The sequence below is a fragment of the Humulus lupulus genome, chromosome 4 (assembly GCF_963169125.1).
Source record: "Humulus lupulus chromosome 4, drHumLupu1.1, whole genome shotgun sequence".
NCBI lineage: Eukaryota > Viridiplantae > Streptophyta > Magnoliopsida > Rosales > Cannabaceae > Humulus > Humulus lupulus.
This window is the reverse complement of record NC_084796.1, coordinates 109,431,713-109,453,137: the sequence shown is the minus strand read 5'-3', so window position 1 is coordinate 109,453,137 and position 21,425 is coordinate 109,431,713. Positions and strand designations below refer to the sequence as shown.

Genomic DNA, 21,425 nt, shown 5'->3' with positions numbered 1-21,425 from the left:
AATAAACACAATTGATTTAAATGGTCTTGGCCCACTTTCAAGAAAATGAAATCATACTAGAACACAAAATCAAAAGATTTCGCACCACAATACATAAACCAAATATGCATACAACTACAAATATGTATATATATATTTTGTGACAAACCTGTCTTTCAATGACCATGAGATTCACCATCATTACTGGAATCATCACAAGTTACAACTGAAAATTAGGGGAACTAACATATAAGGTAACTAAATTGTGTTGATTTAACTTTTATAAATTGAGAAAAGTGTAATATACACAAAAGTGAGTGACAAGGCTCATTATATATATAGCAATTCTTTCGTCCCTCAGTTCAGTTTGAAGGATTTAGTCCCAAAATGGTTTTAAGTTGTTGGATGTGTTATATTTTAGGTTGGACTGTTGGATTGTAATGTTTAGAGTGAAAAGTGTAAAAATACTCAATCACCCTCATCAACCCCCAAGCAACCGGCGATTGCTTTATCTCTACCCTTTATTTGGTCATATTTTTGTTTATTTTATTTGACCATTCATTCCCTCGTTCTCAGAATAATCGTTTGGAATACAAAATTTCTTGAAAAATTGATCAAGTGGCTTTGTGGGCTTGAATTACCATTGGGGCTCGGCAGCTGTGTTTTGAAGTCTCCAGCTTCGTGGAGTTTTTCCATTCCTGGTAAGTTCTTATATCTATTATTTGTTTGTGTAGTTTTGGTTGGGCATTAGATATATGTTGATTCTTCTTTTGGATATACTCCATGAATTAGTAATTTCTACTGGTTGTAAAATATCTCCATCTCTCTCATTCTCCTGGGTTGGCGACGACAAGGAGCAGAGTACAGGCACGGGGCTGGAAACGGTGGCTCAACTTCTCCATTACGGTGGGTTGAGTTCTTCACTAACGGTGGCTGACGGAGCTCTTCGCAGGTGATGGTGGCCTTGGGTCAGTTCAAAATAAGGTTTTGTGTGCAATTTTATAATTTGTTTCTATGAATGATGTTTAAATTTTTCGTATATGTTGTTGAAAAGGAGATATATATATATATATGCATATATATTTATGCTTGATTAGGGGGGAGGGGAGTTAGGATTGTTGGGGCTTTGGTGAAAGTGGTGGAAATGCTAAGAAATGAAGATAGTTTTGAAGACTCAACACTAAAAATCAGTCATCTTCTCAACAATCAAGAGCAACCATCCTTGACACTGAAGATTTCTCCATCCAAAGATCTCATCTCGGTAGCAAACCTCTCACCTTCTAAAGCATCCATTTGTGATGATGAATCTCTCCTCGTCCAAAGAACCCATCCTTGTGGCCAAAGCAATCATTGTCCATCTAAAACCCTTCACAAATTTCACTATTTAGAGGTTATTTTTCTATCCAACAAAGGTTTTGCTTTTTTTCTATATTGGATTTCTAACTTTTCTTTTCCATTAGGTTTTCTGTTTTCAAATGTCTCTGATGTGAAATTTCATGTTTTTAATTATATTTCTCTAATTTATATCATGAAATTCGGTATCCCTTACTAGAGTTCATGTTATTTATTGTGGTTTTTTATATGTAAAAATTAGGTCCTTTTGAACTATTTTGATGCATTTCATTATAATTTGGGGTCTTCTCCTTTTATTTCCTTCAATTATTAGTACACATGTATCCATGTTTAATTAAGTTATGTACATAAATATAATACACTTTGAAAGAAGAAACACTAATTGTTGAAAGCTTTAGTTTTAGTTATTGTTTGGCAATCGGTGTTTGATTTTTTTATCTTTTTCTTTTATTTGGGTACATCTTTAATTCTACACAAACCATTGTAGAAGTGTCAATGTTATTCTGGTTGTACTATGTATTGTACTTTATGCTTTTATTTTCCAAAGCAAATGATTATTAAAAATGAAATGAATGAGAAAAATATAGAGTGGAAGAGGTTTGCATATATGTAATGGGTTAGAGAGATGAGGGAAATGCATGTGGTAGCCATTGAATTGGTGTGAATAAGTGGGTGAGTGAGTGAGAAGAGGTTTGAAATTATTGTATAAGCATTTTATATGTGGTTGTGACCATGTATGGTTTTGTAAGTTTCATGTAATTGTGTAATTATAACAATTTTATCAAGATTTTATATACATCATCATGTATATTGTTTATTTTTTGAATATTTGGATTTAGAATTGCATCATAATTCTATGATTTAGGATCTATGGTTGAAATAAAAAGCATGTTTTGTTCTTATATTATTTGGGGTTTGATCTCAAGGTCATCTTTCAATAGACTGATCATGACTTTATATTTCCTAATGTTCAACAGTCTCTAATTTCAAACTTGAGTTTCATTAATGGATTATGATAATTTATGGGTTATGATAAAAGAAAACTGAATCATCATGTTTACACGTTTACATTTAAACTAAACTCAAAAAAATATAATAGAAATAATTCATAATAAAGTATCTTCTAAATATTGTCACATTTATTTGTTTCTTCAATTACACAAAAAAAAAATGTCAATAAAAAATAAGTGCAAAATATTTCATTCATAAAAAATAATCAAACAAGTAATGACTCCTAATCAATCAACCATCTAATTAATATATGTTCATCCTTAATTCAATTGTTGATTCAATTGTCCCACAGTAGAAGAAATAAAGCTAAATCAAATTTGTTCAATGAAACTTAATGCAAAACTCACATACAAATCAATAATAATATATATATTATTTTTTTTCTTATTTTGCACTCTAATTGTGTTACACAACACATCTTTAAAAATTACTTATCAGCTGCCGAAGTCTTACATACCAATTACCATATAATGGCTAAAATTCATACAAAATAAACTATACTATCTAATTAATAATAATTCAGTCATCTAAACATTAAAGAAATAAAACAAATTTCAAATCAATCCTAAGAAAATTATGTTGCGAAATTAATAGTGTGTACAAGTGTACACAGTAGTCAAACAAGTAATAAAGTGATAAGTTAAGTATCGTCTCCGCAGGGATTGAAAATTATAAATTAATTCTCAAAACTAATAACTCACAAATTGGTTTCAATGAAAATAAAATAATGAGATAAAATTAAATTAATGAAAAGTAAATAAAACTAACAAACAAAAACTAAGAGAAGAAACAAGCTAGAATTATTAAATTGTCTTAAAAATACAATTATGGTAACAATGTTGCAGAGGAATGCTATAGCAACTGGGCTGAGTTGACTAGGAATTCAAATGTCATAATCATTTTTCCAAAGTGTTTATGGTTTAGTTTTTTAATTAATTAACATATTCCTATGCCAAATTAATTTCAAGAACACCAATATAAGTACAATTCCTCTAAGTCATATAAGGTGATAATATATCCATATACAATCACAAATCCAAATCTAAGAAATTAAGAACTTGCATCATTCAAGTTTTTGTCCATTAACATTAACCTTTCCAGAATTAATATTAATTAATCAATCCACAATTGGTGATCAATCAAAATTAAACATTAGACAATATACACACTTGAATGAATAAAACTCATCCACCAAAATATTCATGCAACAAAGTACAAAATCACAATTTCAAATCAAGAAAATAATACTAGCAAAATAGAAATTAACTCGTAAATAGATGTGCAAAAATAAAAAAAAATCTAAATTAGAGAAAGATAAAAAGAAAAATCCATACAAAAGTAAGCATTAGACAATATACACACTTGAATGAACAAAACTCATCTACCAAAACATTCATGCAACAAAGTACCAAATCACAATTTCAAGTCAAGAAAATAATACTAGCAAAATATAAATTAACTCATAAATAGATGTGCAAAAATACAAAATTCTAAATTAGAGAAAGATAAAAAGAAAAATTCATATGGAGTTTGTCACGAGACTCCAAGCTTTTCTCCCAAAATTCTCTTCTTCTTCCTCTTGCTTTTTTCCAAATCTCTAAATAAAATTGCTAAAGAAAATACCAAAACCTAAAACTAACACTCAAATAAAATATTTTTTCTTTTTCTTCATTTTCTGGGTGTTTTTCTCTCTACAATGGCAACTCCCTCTCTAATGGTGGCTGCTCCAAGGTTGAAGAAGCTTTAGTTATGATTTTTTTAGGGCTCAAAAATGGGTCAAAACCCTCTCCATTCTCTCTCCACGTGGGGACCACATCTTTTTCCTCAAAATATCAGCTCTTTTCCACCTCATCATCCAACTTTTCATGTCACTCCACCTCATTTAATGACTTGCCAAGTACGCATAACTTATGTTGCTGGTTGTGCACACTTTGCTGCAGCAAAATTTAAATGATGTTACAGCAAAGTACCAGGATTTCAGCTCCAAGATGTTTTCTTTGCACATTTTTCACCAAGCTTTCCAAGAATCCTTTCTTTTTTCCTTCAAAAATAGATATCACATTTTTATATCATAATCCTATTATTTTCCCACAAGATTTATCATTAATTAAAACAAAATACACAAACAAAAATTAAAATACGAAATGATTAAAACCACACAATAACAACACAAACACTCTATTTCACTTAGATTTTTAAGTTCAAAAGCTCAATTAATAACTCTAAAATATAGAGTTATCAAATTCATTTCTTATACACAAAACAATAATAATATAGTTGCGTTTTTGTTACGTTCGACTTTAACAGTGTTACACAACAGTTCATTAACCATTACTTATCGAGAGCCAAACGTTACGTACCCAATATCGTAAATAAGTCTCAAGTTCATATGAATTTTACCATAATTCCTTCAACTATAAAGTATTTTTAACACTAAATTACAGTTATACCCTTACTTTTCACAGCCAAACAAGCTCATTTTTTTTAACCGGTTGAGATAACCAGTTACACCAAGTCAAAAGCTAAAAAATAAAAAATTCTCAAAATGTTGATAATTTGATACTTGGCAAAACAAATGGGACCCACATGAAGGACTAAGTCATGTGAGGAACTAAAGAATTTGCCTAAATATATAGATATCATTATATATATATTATATATATATAAACATAACATTGAATCAATGCTCTGCATATTTCAACATCATGTCAAAGTTTTGAAAAACTCTATAGTGCTCCACTCATTTCAACTATGCTTGCTTGCAGACCAATAATTTGTACCAGTATTCTCAAGAGTGACCACACTAGCTATAGCTATTCTATCACCTTCATCACCATCTTGTACTACTACCCAATTTTCATTCACAAATTATGAAACATAAATAAACATTAAAGAGAGCTTTTACTAGGAAAGGAAGTAAGCGAACCAAGGTTAGTTTTGGATTCAAAATCATATTGAACCTAGTGGAAGAAAAAGATGTTAAGAAAAATGAGAAGGTTGTGAATAAGGAGTGGAAATGACTCGCCGGAGGCCTTCAACGCCAGAGCACTTACCTGCTCAACGAGGTCTTAGAGCTATTAATTGAGAGCTAAATGAAATTTGAGGAAGAAGACTTGGAAAAAAAATGTTTTTAGGACTTTAGGGTTGTAATGCCCCAAATTTCCTAATAATGTTTAAGACCTTGATTAGGAGGCCGAGAGGGCCATAATTGCTTTATTATGATATTTAATGATAATATGCATGTTTAGGTGTATTAAATATGCATGTGAACCCATTTGTGATTAACGGGGTGATTTTCATATTTTGGCCATTTCGGGCATTTTTGGCATATATGTGAAATGGGCGTGGTGCTTTGTTATTATTTGGTTATGCCAGGGTTACCCAGCACAAGACGATCCTAGGAGGTAGGCTAGTGGGAAAGTCACAACGAGATTTAAGCTTGACTTGGAGTAAGTCAAGGGGTATTTAGAGCATTACCGGGTTATTGGGTAATGGGAATTAATATTTTGTGATAAATTGGGAGTTAGTAAGATCAGGGGGAAATTTTGGAAGTTTTGACTATAATATCCCCGGGGGTGTTTTCGGGACCCCGAGCATTAGGTTTTATTGGAAGCTACTTAAGCTTGAAGTAACCTTTTAAGAAATAAAAAGAACGTTCTGTACGTTCTCTCTCCTTAAAAGTTTCCTTTTCGTCTCCCGATCGCGTTTTCAAAGATAACTTGAGTTCTAGGACTCGGATTCAAGCGAGGATCGAGGCATAGCAATCCTAAGGAAAATTAGAAGCTTATTAGCCAGAGGATTTAGTTGGAAACAACTCAATCAAAGGTAATTCAAGTTTTAAGTTATAAGTTTTTAAAGTTTTTAAGCTTGAATTAGACTTTGTGTTTTGATGAGTTTTTGGGTGATTTGAGACTTGGGTTTTGTTGGTTTTGGATAATGGGGATGTTTGGGAACTTTGATTTTTGAGTTTGGAGATGTTTGGATATGCTTTTGGGAGGTTTTAAAAGGTTGGAAACGAGGAAAAATGGCTGGTTCGAGGTAGGGTCGCGGCCCAGGCTTGAAGAAACAGGTGGAGGTTCTGTTTTGCCTAAGGGCCGCGGCGCTTGTTGTCATTTTTGGGCAAATTAATGTTTTGAGCATGGGAACTTAACTCTAAGGGCCTGGGATCGATCCCACTACCTAGTTGAGTGGGATTCGATGTCTCGGAGGCTTGGGTTGGGTTTGGAAGTATTTATTTACTCATTTTGATGAGATTTTATATTATGGTTGTGACTAGGTTATCACTAGAAACTTGGAATCAGGGTCGTGCTTGTGGCTCGTTTATTGGTAACATGTGCTTGGACCAAAGGTAAGAAAACTGCACCCTGTGTATATGTGACATGCATGGCTATTCTTGATGCATGTTGGTTGATTATTAAGTATGACATGCATGGCTATTATGGGTGCATGTTGGATTGTTGAATATAATGCATATGATTCACAAGAAACATGTGATTAGGACATGCTTTATATACTGAGTATGATATCGTTCAGAGCTTGAGCCTCTGTGTTCGTGCATGGTCCTAATTGTACTAGTACTGGGTAGGTAAGCATGCTGAATACCTTGTTATGGATATTGGATATGTGATACATGTTTGGTGGCATGGCTTACTTGTGTGTGGCACTGACTTATTAGTCAGAATCGGCAATGGTGTTAGATCCATCTATGAGACTGGGATTTATTAGTCAAGTTCACAATGGGTTGAGCACTGGTCGTGTTTTACTGACCTAAGAGTCAGAAATGGCATAGCGTTGTGAACGCCGAGCCAAATGAAGATTAGATCTAATCGATATCAGCATTGAATGACTCGTATGGGGTTTTAATGCTGGACCGACCGGAAGGTCAATGAAAATTATAAGTGCTTGGCTAGTCTGAGACTAGTTATTCAGAGCCAGGGCATATGGCCCGGTGACTGTTTGTCACATGGCTAGGGAACGCTGTTCCATAGTTATGACTCTAGAGTCAGGAGGAAGGTTATGTTGGTGACTAATCACCATGCACCTATCCTGCTAAATCTAGTGAGATGCTCACCTATCTGTTAAGCCCTGGTGATCCTATCGTCACATGGCTAAAGGGTGCTGTCCCCATATTTGTGACTTTTGTGATAGTCACCTATTTGTTTGGACTGTTGGTCCTGAATAATTAATATAATCACTGTTGATATTATATCATGTTATATTGTGTTTTCTTGCTGGGCTTCGGCTCACGGGTGCTATGTGGTGCAGGTAAAGGTAAAAGAAAGTTGGACCATCCTTGAGTTGGAGAGCTTAGGTGATGACGTGTACATATGCAGCTGCTCGTCCGCCACGGCCGAGGTTTAAAGGGGAACTAGGGTTAAACCCTCTTTTGCCGCATAGAACGGCCTGTTGTAAATATTTTCTTGTAATAGACTCTGAAATTATAATTTTGGGATCCCAACATATATATTAAACGTTCTAATGAAACATTACATCTTAACCAAAAATTTTAATCCCTAAACCGCTAATCATACTTAGTACACGTTTTTGGCCAAATGACTCGATTAGCGAGTTTAACACTGTTTACAAGGCACACCGTAACGGTCCCTGGTGTTTAGGGCGTTACAAGGGTGAAAAAATCAGAAAATAGAGAAAACGATGTGTTATCCAGATTTCCGGATAGCGTTTAGATTGATGACCTCGGGGAAGCAGAATTATCGATGTCTTTCACGGAGGGTGACCAGAGCTCGCGGATGGACAGAAAGGCTTCGCCTCTCCTGTCTAGTATCCGGATTACTCTTCCAAACAAGCACAACACGGAAACTCGTCAACTCTCCCGGACTCCCGAAGGATACCCCTCGGGGAGGCCCCTTCCAGGAGAGGCTCTTCGAGTGGTCTCCGCGGAAACAGTTCCGTGCCCCGCACAGAACAAAACCGAACGGTCGAGTCCGGGAGAAGGCATATTTGGAATGATATCCGTCTGACACAGGATCCCGCCTGACACGCCCGTCAGGTCAAAGCCGCACACATCCCAGCACGCCTAAGGGTACCTTTTCGCCTACTGTTCCGCTGACAACTTGGAAAAGACGGCTGACTTTGTGTGTTCCCCATACTTTCACGTAAATATACCCACATAGAGTCTGGTAGCCATGCTACTATAGTAAGTGTATCCCCTATTTATGGCTGGTGTAATTAAGACTCATGTACGTAGAGAAAAACCCTAATCCGAAACCCTAGCTATAAAGACTCCTTCCTTTTACAAGAAGGGGGAGAGAGGGATCAGATAGCAAAAGACTCTACCAAAATCTCTCTAGCTTCATCTTCTTCAAGAGAACCCGAGAGAAACATTGTGAGTGTGTGAAGTTCTTATGCACCAGCCATCTTACTGTAATCTTTTCCAAGTATAATAACATCGACTCGTGGACTAGGGCTTGTTAACGCCTGAACCACGTAAAAACACTGTTTGTTTAGTTACATTTCAGTATTTCTACGGTTCTTATCTTTTTATTATTCTGTTAGTTATTCGTTTCCGAAAAACTCGGTAAACACGATGTTTTCTCGTTTTCAATTTGACAGGAAAAAGTTTAAAATCATATTTGGATTTTCTTTTAGGAAATAACTAACCAATCGTGGATTATGGGGGGGGTCCTACTTATTTTTAGTTTTTGGAATCATAAAATTGAATCCTAATAAGATATCAATTAGGCCCTTGGATTCCATTCTTGTAAGATCATGCTCCCAACCATTCATACTATTGAATCTCCAAAACAAAAGTCACAAGCCTAATTATACTAAGAGATTTTAACAAGTGAATCAAAAGACCCAATAGAGATGAACAAGAGTTCATGACTACTCAGGATTCAGACTGATCTACATATGATCATTATTTTGATATGAATTAAATGTTTATGGCAAACAGTATGTTTATAAAGAAATTAATTCATAAGCCTAGTCATATATAATCTAATTATATAATGTACTTTTACTAAGATGTCTATCCACACCTGCAAGCCGGATCTAGACCACGTGCATTATCGAAAAATGCTTATTAAATCGTACTAGCAACCATTGATTAAAGATTCCATACTTTAATATGTTGCTGGCAATTTTCATCATTATCTATGATCTTAATCATCTCGTACTTATACAAAATCATACTCTAATTAATGAATGTGAAATTGTATGATATTTATAATAATTATTCAATAATAATTCAAACATTCAATTATAAAGAAAATATACTTTTATTTAATTCCAAACAAAAATGTCTTTTAACATGCTTTTAGGGCACCAACCCTAACAATCTCCCACTTGCCCTTAAAGCAGATGAAGCATGTCTTTTAATCTCATATTTCGCATGTGATCCTCAAACGACTTAGCAAAAAGTGTCTTGGTAAATGGGTCAACTAAGTATTGTTCCAACGCTATCTTCATAACTGTCACATCACCTCTATGCATGATCTCTCTAACCAGATGGTATTTCCTCTTTATATGTTTCCCCTTGTATGACTCCTTGGTTCTTTAGAGTTTGCTCTTGATCCACTGTTACCACAATATAGGATTAGTGGCTTATCCATATTTGGATCGACTTCTAGATCATTATAGAACAGTCTGAACCATACCGCTTCTTTAGATGCTTCACAAACTACTATGTATTCGACTTCCATGGTAGAATATACAATGATGGATTGTTTAATACTTCTCCAAACTACAACTCCTCCACAAAGAGTGAACACTGAGCCAGACGTCGACTTATGACTATCCCAAACTGGTTGGGAATTGGAATCAGTGTCTCCAATGGGATTCGGGTCACCACCTGAATACATAAGCATGTAATCTTTCGTTCTTCGAAGATACTTGAGAATGTGCTTTACCACAATCCAGTGTTACAAACCAGGATTTGATTGATAACGACTGACTACTCCCATTGCATAGCAATTATCTAGTCTTGTACACAACATGACATACATTAGACTACCAACTACTGAAGCAACTTTATCATATTCTCTTCTTCCTAAGGTGTCTTGGGACATTGCTCATTGGAAAAAATAATTCCACACCTAGTCGGTAATTGACATTTCTTGTAATTTTTCATAGAGAATCTTTCAAGCACATTATCAATATAAGAAACTTGAGAAAGTACAAGCAGCTTGTTCTTCCTATCTCAGAGGATTTGGATGTTGGTCACTGATTTCTAAGTGTGCAGGGGAATGCACGGTGGTGGGTCCAAGGAATAACAAAAATTAATTTTATTTAAACATCTTTTTAAATATCCAATGTATCAGTTGAAGTCTATTAAGTGGTATTGCTTCTCGAATATCCAATCTTACAGCTTTGAAAACTGAAAGAAAAAAAATTGTATATTTAATTTTTAAATATTTTACTGATATTATTATTTCATTTTGTTTTAAATAAAAGTTATTTAAGTAAATTTTCATGAACTTACTTTTATAAAAACTTTTCACTTTTATTCTTCTCTCTACTTTTCCATTCTCTCCTCTTTTCTCCCCACCAAACAACTTCAAATTTTGATCTCAATCCAATTTTCTCCTCTAAATTTTCTTTCCACTCATTTTTATCCTCTACCAATCATCATAAGGTTAGCTTATTGGGCGATATTTTAGGAATATCAGTGGCACCATTCAACTGGAGGGTATTCCAGGTGGACTTTTATGCTACTCCTCTCAATGGCCCCTGCTAATTACTAACTTTTATTTAATAAAAGACGATTTCAATAATAATAACAATAACAATATACATGTCGAATATTTAAGTATTAGGACCAAAATACGGCTTCCAGTATAAGATACCCCCTATCGTAAGCATTGGCGAAAAAATACTGTGGGGAACGCCCACCAATTCATTTAAATAATAATAAAATAAAAAATTCACATGAAGCTCTAGGATGATCACATTTGAATTTACTCTTGAAAAAACAAAACAAAACCTTCTCCATTTCCACAAATTTTTTTCCTCCTCAATATAGAAATTGAAAGAAGAATAGGCGCTTCAGGTAATCTGAAATGGAACCAGCAGAAAATTTTGACGGTGCTACAAGTGCCATTATTTTTCTGGTTTTGATGCAATAACATACCAAGTAACTAAGTCACCATCTTCTTCTGGAAGCAACCTCTTCGTTAAAAAGTTAACAAGACATCCCAATATCTAAAGCATTGGAAGAGAAGTAATCAACAAGTCACCAGTTTTAGACTAGAACTAGAACTAAATACAACTATTACTTTAGACCCAAAAGTGTTAGACGGTGGCAGATTACACCAGTTAGTTAGCAAGTTCTGTATATTCCTGTCCTATGATCACCTTAGATGAATGTACAATAGCTGTTCGGTTGGTTGTGTGTATGCTAATCTCGGCAACAATCAGTTTTGAATTGATGTTGTTGCTTCGATTCGGCCCGAGGTTAATGTCTTGTCATCTACCAACACAGAAATTGAAGAACTGATCAGCTAATCAGAGAGACACACTCAACCAAGTATAGCTCCATTATTTCCGCTAGGAAGATTTAAATACTAATGAAGAAAAGATACATCACCAGAACACAGGACAACAGCAGTAGAAAATATCCATCCATGGCCAAATCAATGTACGGAAGAAATTGCCAGTGGTTTAAGTTGGCAACTTTGTCAACATGGCAGATTAAACAAAGTATTCTATGGATGTGGAAATTAATCAAAAGCTTTTTTTAGATTCATCATACCTGGATCTAGGGACATAGGATCAGTAGTGTTTTCAGGAGCAGGCACAATGTCTTTGAGAATTTCTCCACTACCATTATTAGGTGGGCTACTTGTCCTATTTTCTCCTGGAGTTATGGGGTTCGATTTTGGTGCATTGTTTAATTGTTCATTTCCCAGATTTGGAGTCACCAGTACTTTGAAGTCAGAAGTGACCTAAACAAAAACAACTTCAGACTATGTCATTTGCAGCCTTGCAAAAAAGGAGAAAAAAAATGGATGATTTTTGCAAGCAGATAAAAAAAGAAATAGTTAAAGCAGGGCTAGTGGGATTCAGATACAATAAGACATGATGCTCTCTGGTCAATGGAAGTCACTCTTGATTAATAAAGCACTAGCTACGGGGAACTGAGCTTAAATTAATGCAACATATGTAACTAAACTCTCATAAAAATGATAATTGTAACTATAGAGGTACATTGCTTTATCAAAAAAATTTATGGAACAATGTGATACACAATATAGACAGAAAAATATAGCAGCTAAAATCATAATTTCTTGCTATATTTAGTCCGAGCTGACTATGACAAATATCATGAAGCAAGGAGTTTAAGGTTCAGCTTCAATATATCATGCCATCCCATGCTAATTATTTAAAAGACACTTGTATTAATTAGTCAAAATATGCAAAGTTGGAAAATATACAAGTCATGCCATGCTATAACCTGCTTATTTATTCTTACCCTGGCTTATCATAACACATAATTTCTTGTGAAGAAATTACTGAAACTGGAAAAAGAAACACAAACACACCAAAAGTAACAAATATAAATAAAACAAACAAAAGAAGCAAGCATTGACTAATCTGCCATATAAGACTACAAGAAAAATCTGACCTGTTGCTGAGAAGTATCACAAGGTGCTTGGTCCTTGACTATAGGAACTGCAGCCCCTTCACTGCACAGAACATGAGATGTTGATTCCTCATAAACATTAACAACTTGTTTGTTCTCTGCAGCATCCTGCTTGAGGACCCTAAAACTTTTTGTTTTGCTGCTATAATCACCATTTGACATAACACCTCCAGTTTCCGCAGCAACCCGCTTCCTGTTTAAAGAATAACACATTCAAAACTTGAACAACATTTATAAGGGAAAATATTGTTTATTATAATAGCCCAAACATATTGATTAAACAATGAAGGAAACATGCCTATGTCCTTACCTACTAGGAATAGGAATAGCTTTGTGGTGATAGTCTGATCTATTGGAAAATAAGATTCCACGAAGAGGCTTTCCATCAATGATTGTTTCTATAGTATAACCATCTGATATTCTTTCAGTCACCTTGGCTTGAAAGGTTTTCTTGCTCTGAAATGATGGGGACTGCAATAAACTGAAGTTCTGTATGCCTGCATTGAGAAAAAAATTAGATCGTTAGGCACCAATTAAACCCTCCAAGTTATCCCACAAGTATAACTGCGGTCATTACAAGGAATTTCTGATGAACCACAAACGTAAACCACTACCTCTGCATACACATTCACCATAACAAAAGATACTCTCAAACACAGCCTCAATTATTTTTAGAAATAGTATACCTTAAGAAATTGTTTATAAATGCACACATAACTCAATTATGCAGAACAAAAGTTGTGTCAAATCAGGAAAACCTGTCAAACACACTTATTTAATGGTTTGGTTAGAAATTGATCCACTAGACTACACGGTCAATGTGTAATTCACACATCCATGACCCCTCTAGTATGTATCAGATCAATAAAAAAACCAATAATTGTATAATATATTCAATGAAAATAGATGAGGATTAATTTAAAAAAGTTACATCATGCCAACCAATTTGTCCAATACTAATTATTAATAGATTCTTGACATTTGACAAATCAAATATGTACAAGTTGAACTTTTTATTTTCAATGAACTAATGATGTAATCCAAGCACAACTTGTCAACAGAAAATGTAATTCATACTCACCTGCTTGGCCATAAACTGGCACAGTCGAGGGTTGGTACATATTAGCCCCACCTTCAAGTCTAGCAGGAGTGTTGTCCTGAATAGGAGCGAGTTGTTCTTGACACTTAAGCTTCAATTGCTTCCTCAAAGATAATTTATCTAGTCTTAACTCACTTTCCCTAGTAATCCCTACAAAGAAAATATATCATGTCAGTAAGACAGCATAGTGTTTCAAATTCAAGAAACGTTCCAATAATTGCTGGAAACTAAATGTTATGTAACCTGTGTACAAGTAAAACATGTCATCCAGCGCCTCAAGACTTTTATTGCAGCCACCCAAAAATACAAGAACACCTCTCTTCTGTGGATCCAAGCAATCTCCTGCCACAGAAAATCTAGCAGATGGCCCATCACCTACTGTTGTCACCTTGGTCCAGACACCTGTATCTGCACAAAAGTTGGTACATATTTGTTGACATTTATAGTCCAAAGGAAGAGAAACACGAAATCAGAACACTATATGGTATAGACAGTCAATGACATTGATTAGACTTTAAGATGTTGGACTCAACCATTAATTGATACAACGATGGAATAGAAGACAATCTTAAGCACGCCAAGTCACCTACTACCCCACCAACAAAAAAGGGGGGGAAGTCAAACAAAAATCAAAGTTCTGGGAATGCTACTGTGTCAGTGATACATACCAATATCTAGCATATAAAGATCATTGTACAGATTTTGAGCATCCGTAAATCCCCCAAAAACAAATAATTTCTTGCCTAAAGCAACAGTTGAATGGCCAGCTCGAGGGGTCAACAATTGACCTGAAGTGTTCAGCTCTCTCCACACCAGAGTATCTAATGAAAAACAACACCAAAAATAAATAAATAAAAAGTACACGATTTATTGCTGTATACTCAAGCCACAATGATACCTTCTAATCAAGTAACAACTTAAAAATATTTCATGGCAATGGGATAGGTAAGTTACAAGAATCATGGTACCTGTATCAAGGATATGAACATCTGACAAATAATAATCATGCCCATCTTCACCGCCAATCACAATAACATTGTTCTTCCAAGAAGAGCACGTGTGGCTATCGCGTGGGGATGGTGGAGTGCCTGATGTTGTGGCGCGTTTCCATACAAATGTCTCTACAAGATTAGGAAAAAGTGGAAACTCAGTTTTTTTTCCCGCTTTGCTATCCACATTGGTTAGCCACTATACCAAGCATACAAGAGTTGAACAAAAAGCCCTCCCCAAAAAACAAGCTACAGTGTAACTACACCAGCCAACCCGGCCCAAAAACTCACCTTCACTTATCAGAGGTGGGGAAAAGCTAGCTGGTTGGCAACCCTATCCCATTAACCACCCACAACCTTATTAAAATTGGCAACAAGCTGGACCCAAAAGCCCTAAAAGATATTATTCAGGCTTAAGCACGAAAGTTACTCATTAGCTAGAGAACCTCCATGTGTTATTTCAAACAACAATCAAGCATGCTCAGATATAGAGTGCCAATCAACTAGACCTATACCATCGTATGCTCAGATATATAATGCCAATCAACTAGACTTATACCATCGTTTGAATAGTATCATGCGAATGCATAAGTGAGATCAAAATATTATCAACCAAATTTATACTCAAAATATTTAATAACTTGTGAATGAAGTTAAATAGAAACTTACCGATATTTAATATGTAGAGATCATTGTAATACACCTCATCATTAGTACTAAAAGATTTGCCACAACCACCAAATATAAACAATCTTTTACCAACAAGGGCTGCATTATGGCCTTCTCGTGCCTCTGGTCCCTCTCCTCTAAAACATGGGGATATCCATGTATGTGAGGCTACAATGTTTCAAACAACAAATGTATAAACTTCCACTCATGGGACAGATAATAGAGAGATCAGAGCACATTTCTTTAAGCAAAATCCTTACAAAATATGGGTTCATTAATAATCATGGACAAGAATTTTCACTTTTGTCATTTAAGAAAATCAATGCAAACGATATGATAAAAATTCCAGATACAGTGAATATAATTTAGGCAGTAGTAGAGCAACTAGTTGTGTAGACATGTTAATCAACAGAAAGAAAAATACTCAAATTAAAAATTGCTCACAAGTGTCTAATATATGCAAATCCCTGAGAGGGTTCATCCCATCAGTACCCCCAAACACATAGAGATTATCACCAACAGTGGTACAACTGTGGCTGTCTCTGGGAGTTGGAGGTGTGCCTTTTATCACTGGCTGACTCCATTTCTGAGTGGCTGCAAAATCGGTATTCAGAATGAGACCATTAACTTATACCATAACAATCTTCATATGAAATGCAAAAAAATACCCAATACAAATCCAACCCAAAAAAGGGGAAGAGTTTTAATGCCAGTATCTTCATTGGCTGCACTGTACCATATATTTGAATAAGGGGGAAATAAGATTTAATTGCAAGAAACCCAAGGAAGCTGGAAATTAACCAATAATAATCTAAAAATGAGATTAAACATCAAACCGAGAAAACAAAACACTTTTAAAAATGAGATTAACCCCCCCCCCCCCCCCCAAAAAAAAAAAAAAAGATTAATGCTAACATTAACTGAAACCAGAAGAACGCCCCAACATAAAAAAGCAAACCCAACAAAAGCCCTAAGCAACAAGCTCTTATGATTTCGGATATAGATCAATCCACACAATCCATGAACATATAAACATATATGGATACACACCATAAGAAAAGTCTCGAACCGAAAATAAAAATTGCAATCTAAAATGCCAAAACGTGATTGCCCAAAATCGTTAAAGAAATACAAGAAAATGAAATCAAGGGTACAATAGAAATAAATATGCATATATATTGTTTGATGAAAACCCCACCAGTGTCAAAGACGTGTATTTGGTTAGTCTGACAGTTATCTTTGCCATAACCCCCAAACACATAGAGGAACCTCCCTTCCTTAATGGCGTTGCAGGTGTGTCCCCACCTCTTCCCTGGCCCAGAAATCTCACCCACTTGCTGTCGATGTTGAGCTTCTCCCTGGCCCTGTCTCGAATGGAGTTGTTGCAACCTTTCCCACCTCATTCTTTTCCCAGAGAATCAATGAGAAAGTGTTTTATATATATGTATATATATATATATGTATTAATACAAACAAAGGGGGACAAGAGTGATTGGGTGGAAAGAAAGCGAAGGGAGAAAAGTGAAAATGGGAATTGAAAAAAAGAAGCAGACTGAACTCCTAATGGGTTTGGGTATTTAGTGGATTTTGTGAGCTCATGCAAAACAAAGAACTAAAATTGAAAATAAAAAATAAAAACGGCAAAACAAGTGTCATGTATGTAAACTGGAGAAAATGAGAGAGAGTTTAGTACACTACAAATATACTATACTATTATGGGATGTGCTAGAAGGATGGGATTGTTGACACGTGGCTCGCAGACAATGGTAACCATTCATGTGGGGTCCAATTCAACCAATAAATGTCCACGTCAGATGATTTCACACGTGGCAATTGACTGATTTTTATTTGTTTATAAATTTCACTCCCCAATTTTTATTTTTGACTAAATACTGAAGGATAGGCAATCCAAAAATACAAGGATATGCCATTCCACACACTCATTTATTTAATTATCTACTTTTTCTTATTCCAAATGTTTTGAGCTATTTTATGTATAGGGAAAAGAAAAACATGGAAATCCTAAGTGGTCCCCGTCCCTCCCTCTAATTCCCCAAGTGAGTTAGAGTACACGTAATATTATTTTTATTATAAAATTTTGATGAGGGTATACTGTTATTATTCCACACTAAAAACCAAAAATAAAATAGGTGAGAGAAAAGAAATAATAATATTGAATGAATAATTGTATTAGTGAATAAGAATGAAGAAGTCCGTACTCTTATCTATAGAATAGGATGAACAAAAGGGATTTTTATCGGAGTGGCAGCATATGAAAACAACTATTCGTGGACTAAGTAAAATAATATTTTTATATTTAATATTGGCTTAACAGAAATGTATAAATAATAATAATAGTAATTTGAAATTTGAAATTGAATTAGGGGACTGGACTGAGCTGGATTGACTGAGTAGTGAGTAATGAGTGGTAGGAAAATTTTAGCTTTATACATAGTCGTAGTACAGAAACTAGGCTGAAACAATATGATATAGTCTATATAGGGGTAGAGTGCCCTAATTAATTACTCAGAAACAGGTTTATTGGGATGCCAACAACTACAACTACAACTACAACAGTACAGCACTCCTCTTCCCCCCTCGTTTGACTTTTTCAGGTTTATTTATTTTATTGGCCCCTTCACTTTATTTTGAGGTATGTGAAATTTTTATAGAGTTTTATAACCGTTAGATTGAATCAAAAGGTTTCTTTTCGATATCCGACGAGTGACAGACAAATGTCCAAACAAAAGGAGGGCTAAAAAAGAACAATTGAAATTGAGAAATGCTCACCCTTGCCGAGTACGATATAATTTGGCATACTGATGTTGATGATGGTGTAATTTAATATTGAAACTCGTACAATTTAGTTTAATACTTAAAAAGGAGTATCGCTACCTAATTGTAAAAAGTCACATCATATGGTATTCTGCTTCTTAAAATACCTAATAACAACACATCAAAATTTGGTCACTGATTTACATTTTACTATTTTATTGTTTGATTGAGTGTTTAGTGGGTTAAAAGAATTTTAAAAGAAAATGTTGAATATTGATGCAAAAAAGGGGTACTAAATCAAAAGTATCTCGTGCTAATTATACATCATTCTTTTATGATAATATTCCCCTTGATTCCAAAAATGCCTCTAGCATTTATGAAGGGATACTTTTTTTCTTATTTTGTCTTCTCACTCCCTTTCTCTCTCTCAAGACTCTTTCCCTTCTCTTTTTCTAAGCTCTAACTCAAAAAACAAGGCAGCCACTATTTATAAATGTCAATCTATAATAAGTTTGGAGCACATCTAATATTTGTTTTGAACTTATTATTTGGGCAAGATTAAATCTTATCAAGGCAAGAAACTTCACTTTGGCATTTCAGATCTAGGGGCATAAATCTTAGGGGTAAGTATATTTTCGTGTTATGTAGTGAGGAAACTTGTTTCTTTACATTGTTTTAACTATTTCAAACAGATTTGTGTATGCATTCGTGTTTTATTGTACTTGTTTATCCAAAAAAAAACAGCTGTTGATGACGTGGCAAGGATTTTCGACACGTGGCAGAGATATTGCTCACCTATCGACCAGCATTATTTCCACATGAAAAGATCAAGTCTTATATACAACCAGACTAGTCGTATACTCCGTTCATTGTTAGGAAAAGATAAATTGTCTCAATGGAAATTGATAATATTACAACTCTATGCAATATATTACAAATAAATAATGATTGATTGAATAAGATTACAACTCTATAACTGAAAATTACAAATAACCAAAGGAAATGAAGAAGATGATGAAGAAGAAGAGAATAGTGAGAATACAACTCTAAGCAAAAGATTACAAGTAAAATAAAGTGTTTGGACCAAAAGAAAATATTACAACTCTTAAACAAAATATACAAGTAAATAGAACAAGAGAATAAGAAGAAAAACAATAGAATAAAAAGAAGAATAGAAACACAAGTAAACTCTCACTTACACAACCTAAGTGAAGAGGGTTGGGGATCACCAACTTGAACAAGGTTTAAAACCTTTGTCCAAAAGCTTATTTCCCCCTAACTCAAGCACTAAGGGATCTCTCTCAGATATTGGAAAAGCTTTCTGGAATTATCAAGCCTCAAGGTGTTTCTAGCCAAGTGCTCTAATGGATAGAAATGTTGTGTCTTACAAGTGAGCTATAGGCTCCTATTTATAGAGTTTAGAGACACCATTTGAATTTCAAATTCCACCAACTCCCATGTCTGTTACCAATGTTTAATTGGATTAATATGGAATTAAAAATGAGATTTGAGAGTTATTTGGGTTTTTTGAGCCGTTCAACAAAGATTGAAAAAACTGAAAATTTTGGTTAGTTTTGGCCTGTGGCCGCGGCCAAAGACATTAGTGGCCACGGCCACTGGTCTCTGACCCACAGGTCGCGGCCACTGAATGTTGGTGGCCGCGGCCACTGACCAAATTCAGCACAAAAAATGTGATGTTTTTCCAAACGGTTCCAAACCCTCCCAAATGATTTTGTAACTCCCAAAACACATTATTGGGGTTAAAATCAGATCTCTAACAGCCATATCACATATAGCTTTATGAAATTCATCTCAATGTTGTGTAACAACAATTTACACAATAAAGGGTAATATTTGGAGGTTACAAATTTGTAACACCAAATATGTTACATTATTTGGATATATCTCATATATCTAAATATTGTAACTCTCTATTATGTGTTACAATATGTGACACACTTTGTCACATTTATTTAATCTAAAACATTATATTATAATATAACATTATTTTACATTATATTATAAAATAATATAGCATTCATTTATGTAAAGATCTGTACAGTCGTGATGATATTCGAGAATATCTCTTCATTATGACCTGCAGATCCGTTTATTAATGATAGATATTATTTCCTAATTCATGTAACCATTCTTGAGCCAATAAATACACAAGAAATAGCTCAAGGAAGGAGATCAATCTTTTTTCTCTTCTTCAGAATTGTATTACTGTTATCCATCGTTTGTTTTGTTTTCTTCTTCTAAGGTCAGTGAAACTCAGGAACCCGAGTTCTTTGATCACACCTTTGGAGCTCAATACTAATAATAGTATCAAGTGGACGTAGGTTATTACCAATCACTGGGGTCGAACCACTATAATTTTCTGTGTCCTTTATTTTCCATTAGATCATTTTCTCATGCTCTATATTATTTTCTGTCGTTTTCTAGACTCCGTGTTGTTGACCAAAACTAGGGTCAACATTACTATTTAAATATAGCGAGTAGAGAGAAAGGATGGATAAAACCTTAGCTCACAGAAATAAGAGTTTCCTTGTAATATTTATAGAGATGGATTCTATTGGAAAAGGTACAAGAGTCGTTGGCTCATCACAACTGTCATAATACAAATAATATTCTAGTAATTATCCACAAATGGTTGCAATAGATTTTCAAGACCACACTCTCATCATTGGGCACAAAATATCATAATTAATTCGGTTATGCAGGGTACCATTGAGGTGACATCACAGCAGAGGAATTTTATATTCCTTAACAGCCCCTCTCAAACGAAAGGGTGAAGTTCTAACCCCGAGTTTGTCAAATATGGAATGTGACAATCCTTTAGTAAGGCAATCAACTATATGGTCATGTGATGGGATATAGCGAACTTCAAGTTGTTTCTGCAATACTTTGTCTCTGACATAATTCACATCAATCTCAATATGTTTGG

General features: G+C 34.6%; 1 protein-coding gene across 3 annotated transcripts; it reads right to left on the bottom strand.

Moving 5' to 3' along the window:
- Positions 1–11,095: 11,095 nt before the first annotated feature.
- On the bottom strand, positions 11,096–17,348 carry LOC133830714 (tip elongation aberrant protein 1-like). 3 transcript variants are annotated; one of them, XM_062260763.1, is made up of 11 exons: positions 16,902–17,348; positions 16,148–16,297; positions 15,704–15,871; positions 15,014–15,166; positions 14,789–14,866; positions 14,289–14,453; positions 14,028–14,195; positions 13,257–13,443; positions 12,929–13,139; positions 12,056–12,248; positions 11,096–11,773 (listed from the first exon to the last, which is right to left on the bottom strand). In XM_062260763.1, the coding sequence occupies exons 1-11, from the start codon at positions 17,104–17,106 to the stop codon at positions 11,718–11,720; spliced, it is 1,734 nt and encodes a 577-aa protein (XP_062116747.1). In that variant the 5' UTR covers positions 17,107–17,348; the 3' UTR covers positions 11,096–11,717. The 3 variants fall into 3 exon arrangements, with proteins under 3 accessions (XP_062116747.1, XP_062116745.1, XP_062116748.1); XM_062260761.1 differs by having other exon boundaries at positions 14,714–14,866; positions 16,902–17,346; XM_062260764.1 differs by lacking the exon at positions 16,902–17,348 and adding an exon at positions 16,754–16,774 and having other exon boundaries at positions 14,714–14,866.
- Positions 17,349–21,425: the final 4,077 nt, after the last annotated feature.

What these genes read in the sequence shown, in the direction of transcription:
- LOC133830714 (XM_062260761.1), bottom strand. Translation starts at nt 17,106, where the DNA reads ATGAGGTGGGAAAGGTTGCAACAACTCCATTCGAGACAGGGCCAGGGA. An exon ending in TGTTCATATCCTTGATACAG is followed by an intron (nt 14,867 to 15,013) that starts GTACCATGATTC and finishes GTTTTTCATTAG; the next exon opens with ATACTCTGGTGTGGAGAGAG. An exon ending in TCCTATGTCCCTAGATCCAG is followed by an intron (nt 11,774 to 12,055) that starts GTATGATGAATC and finishes CTGTGTTGGTAG; the next exon opens with ATGACAAGACATTAACCTCG.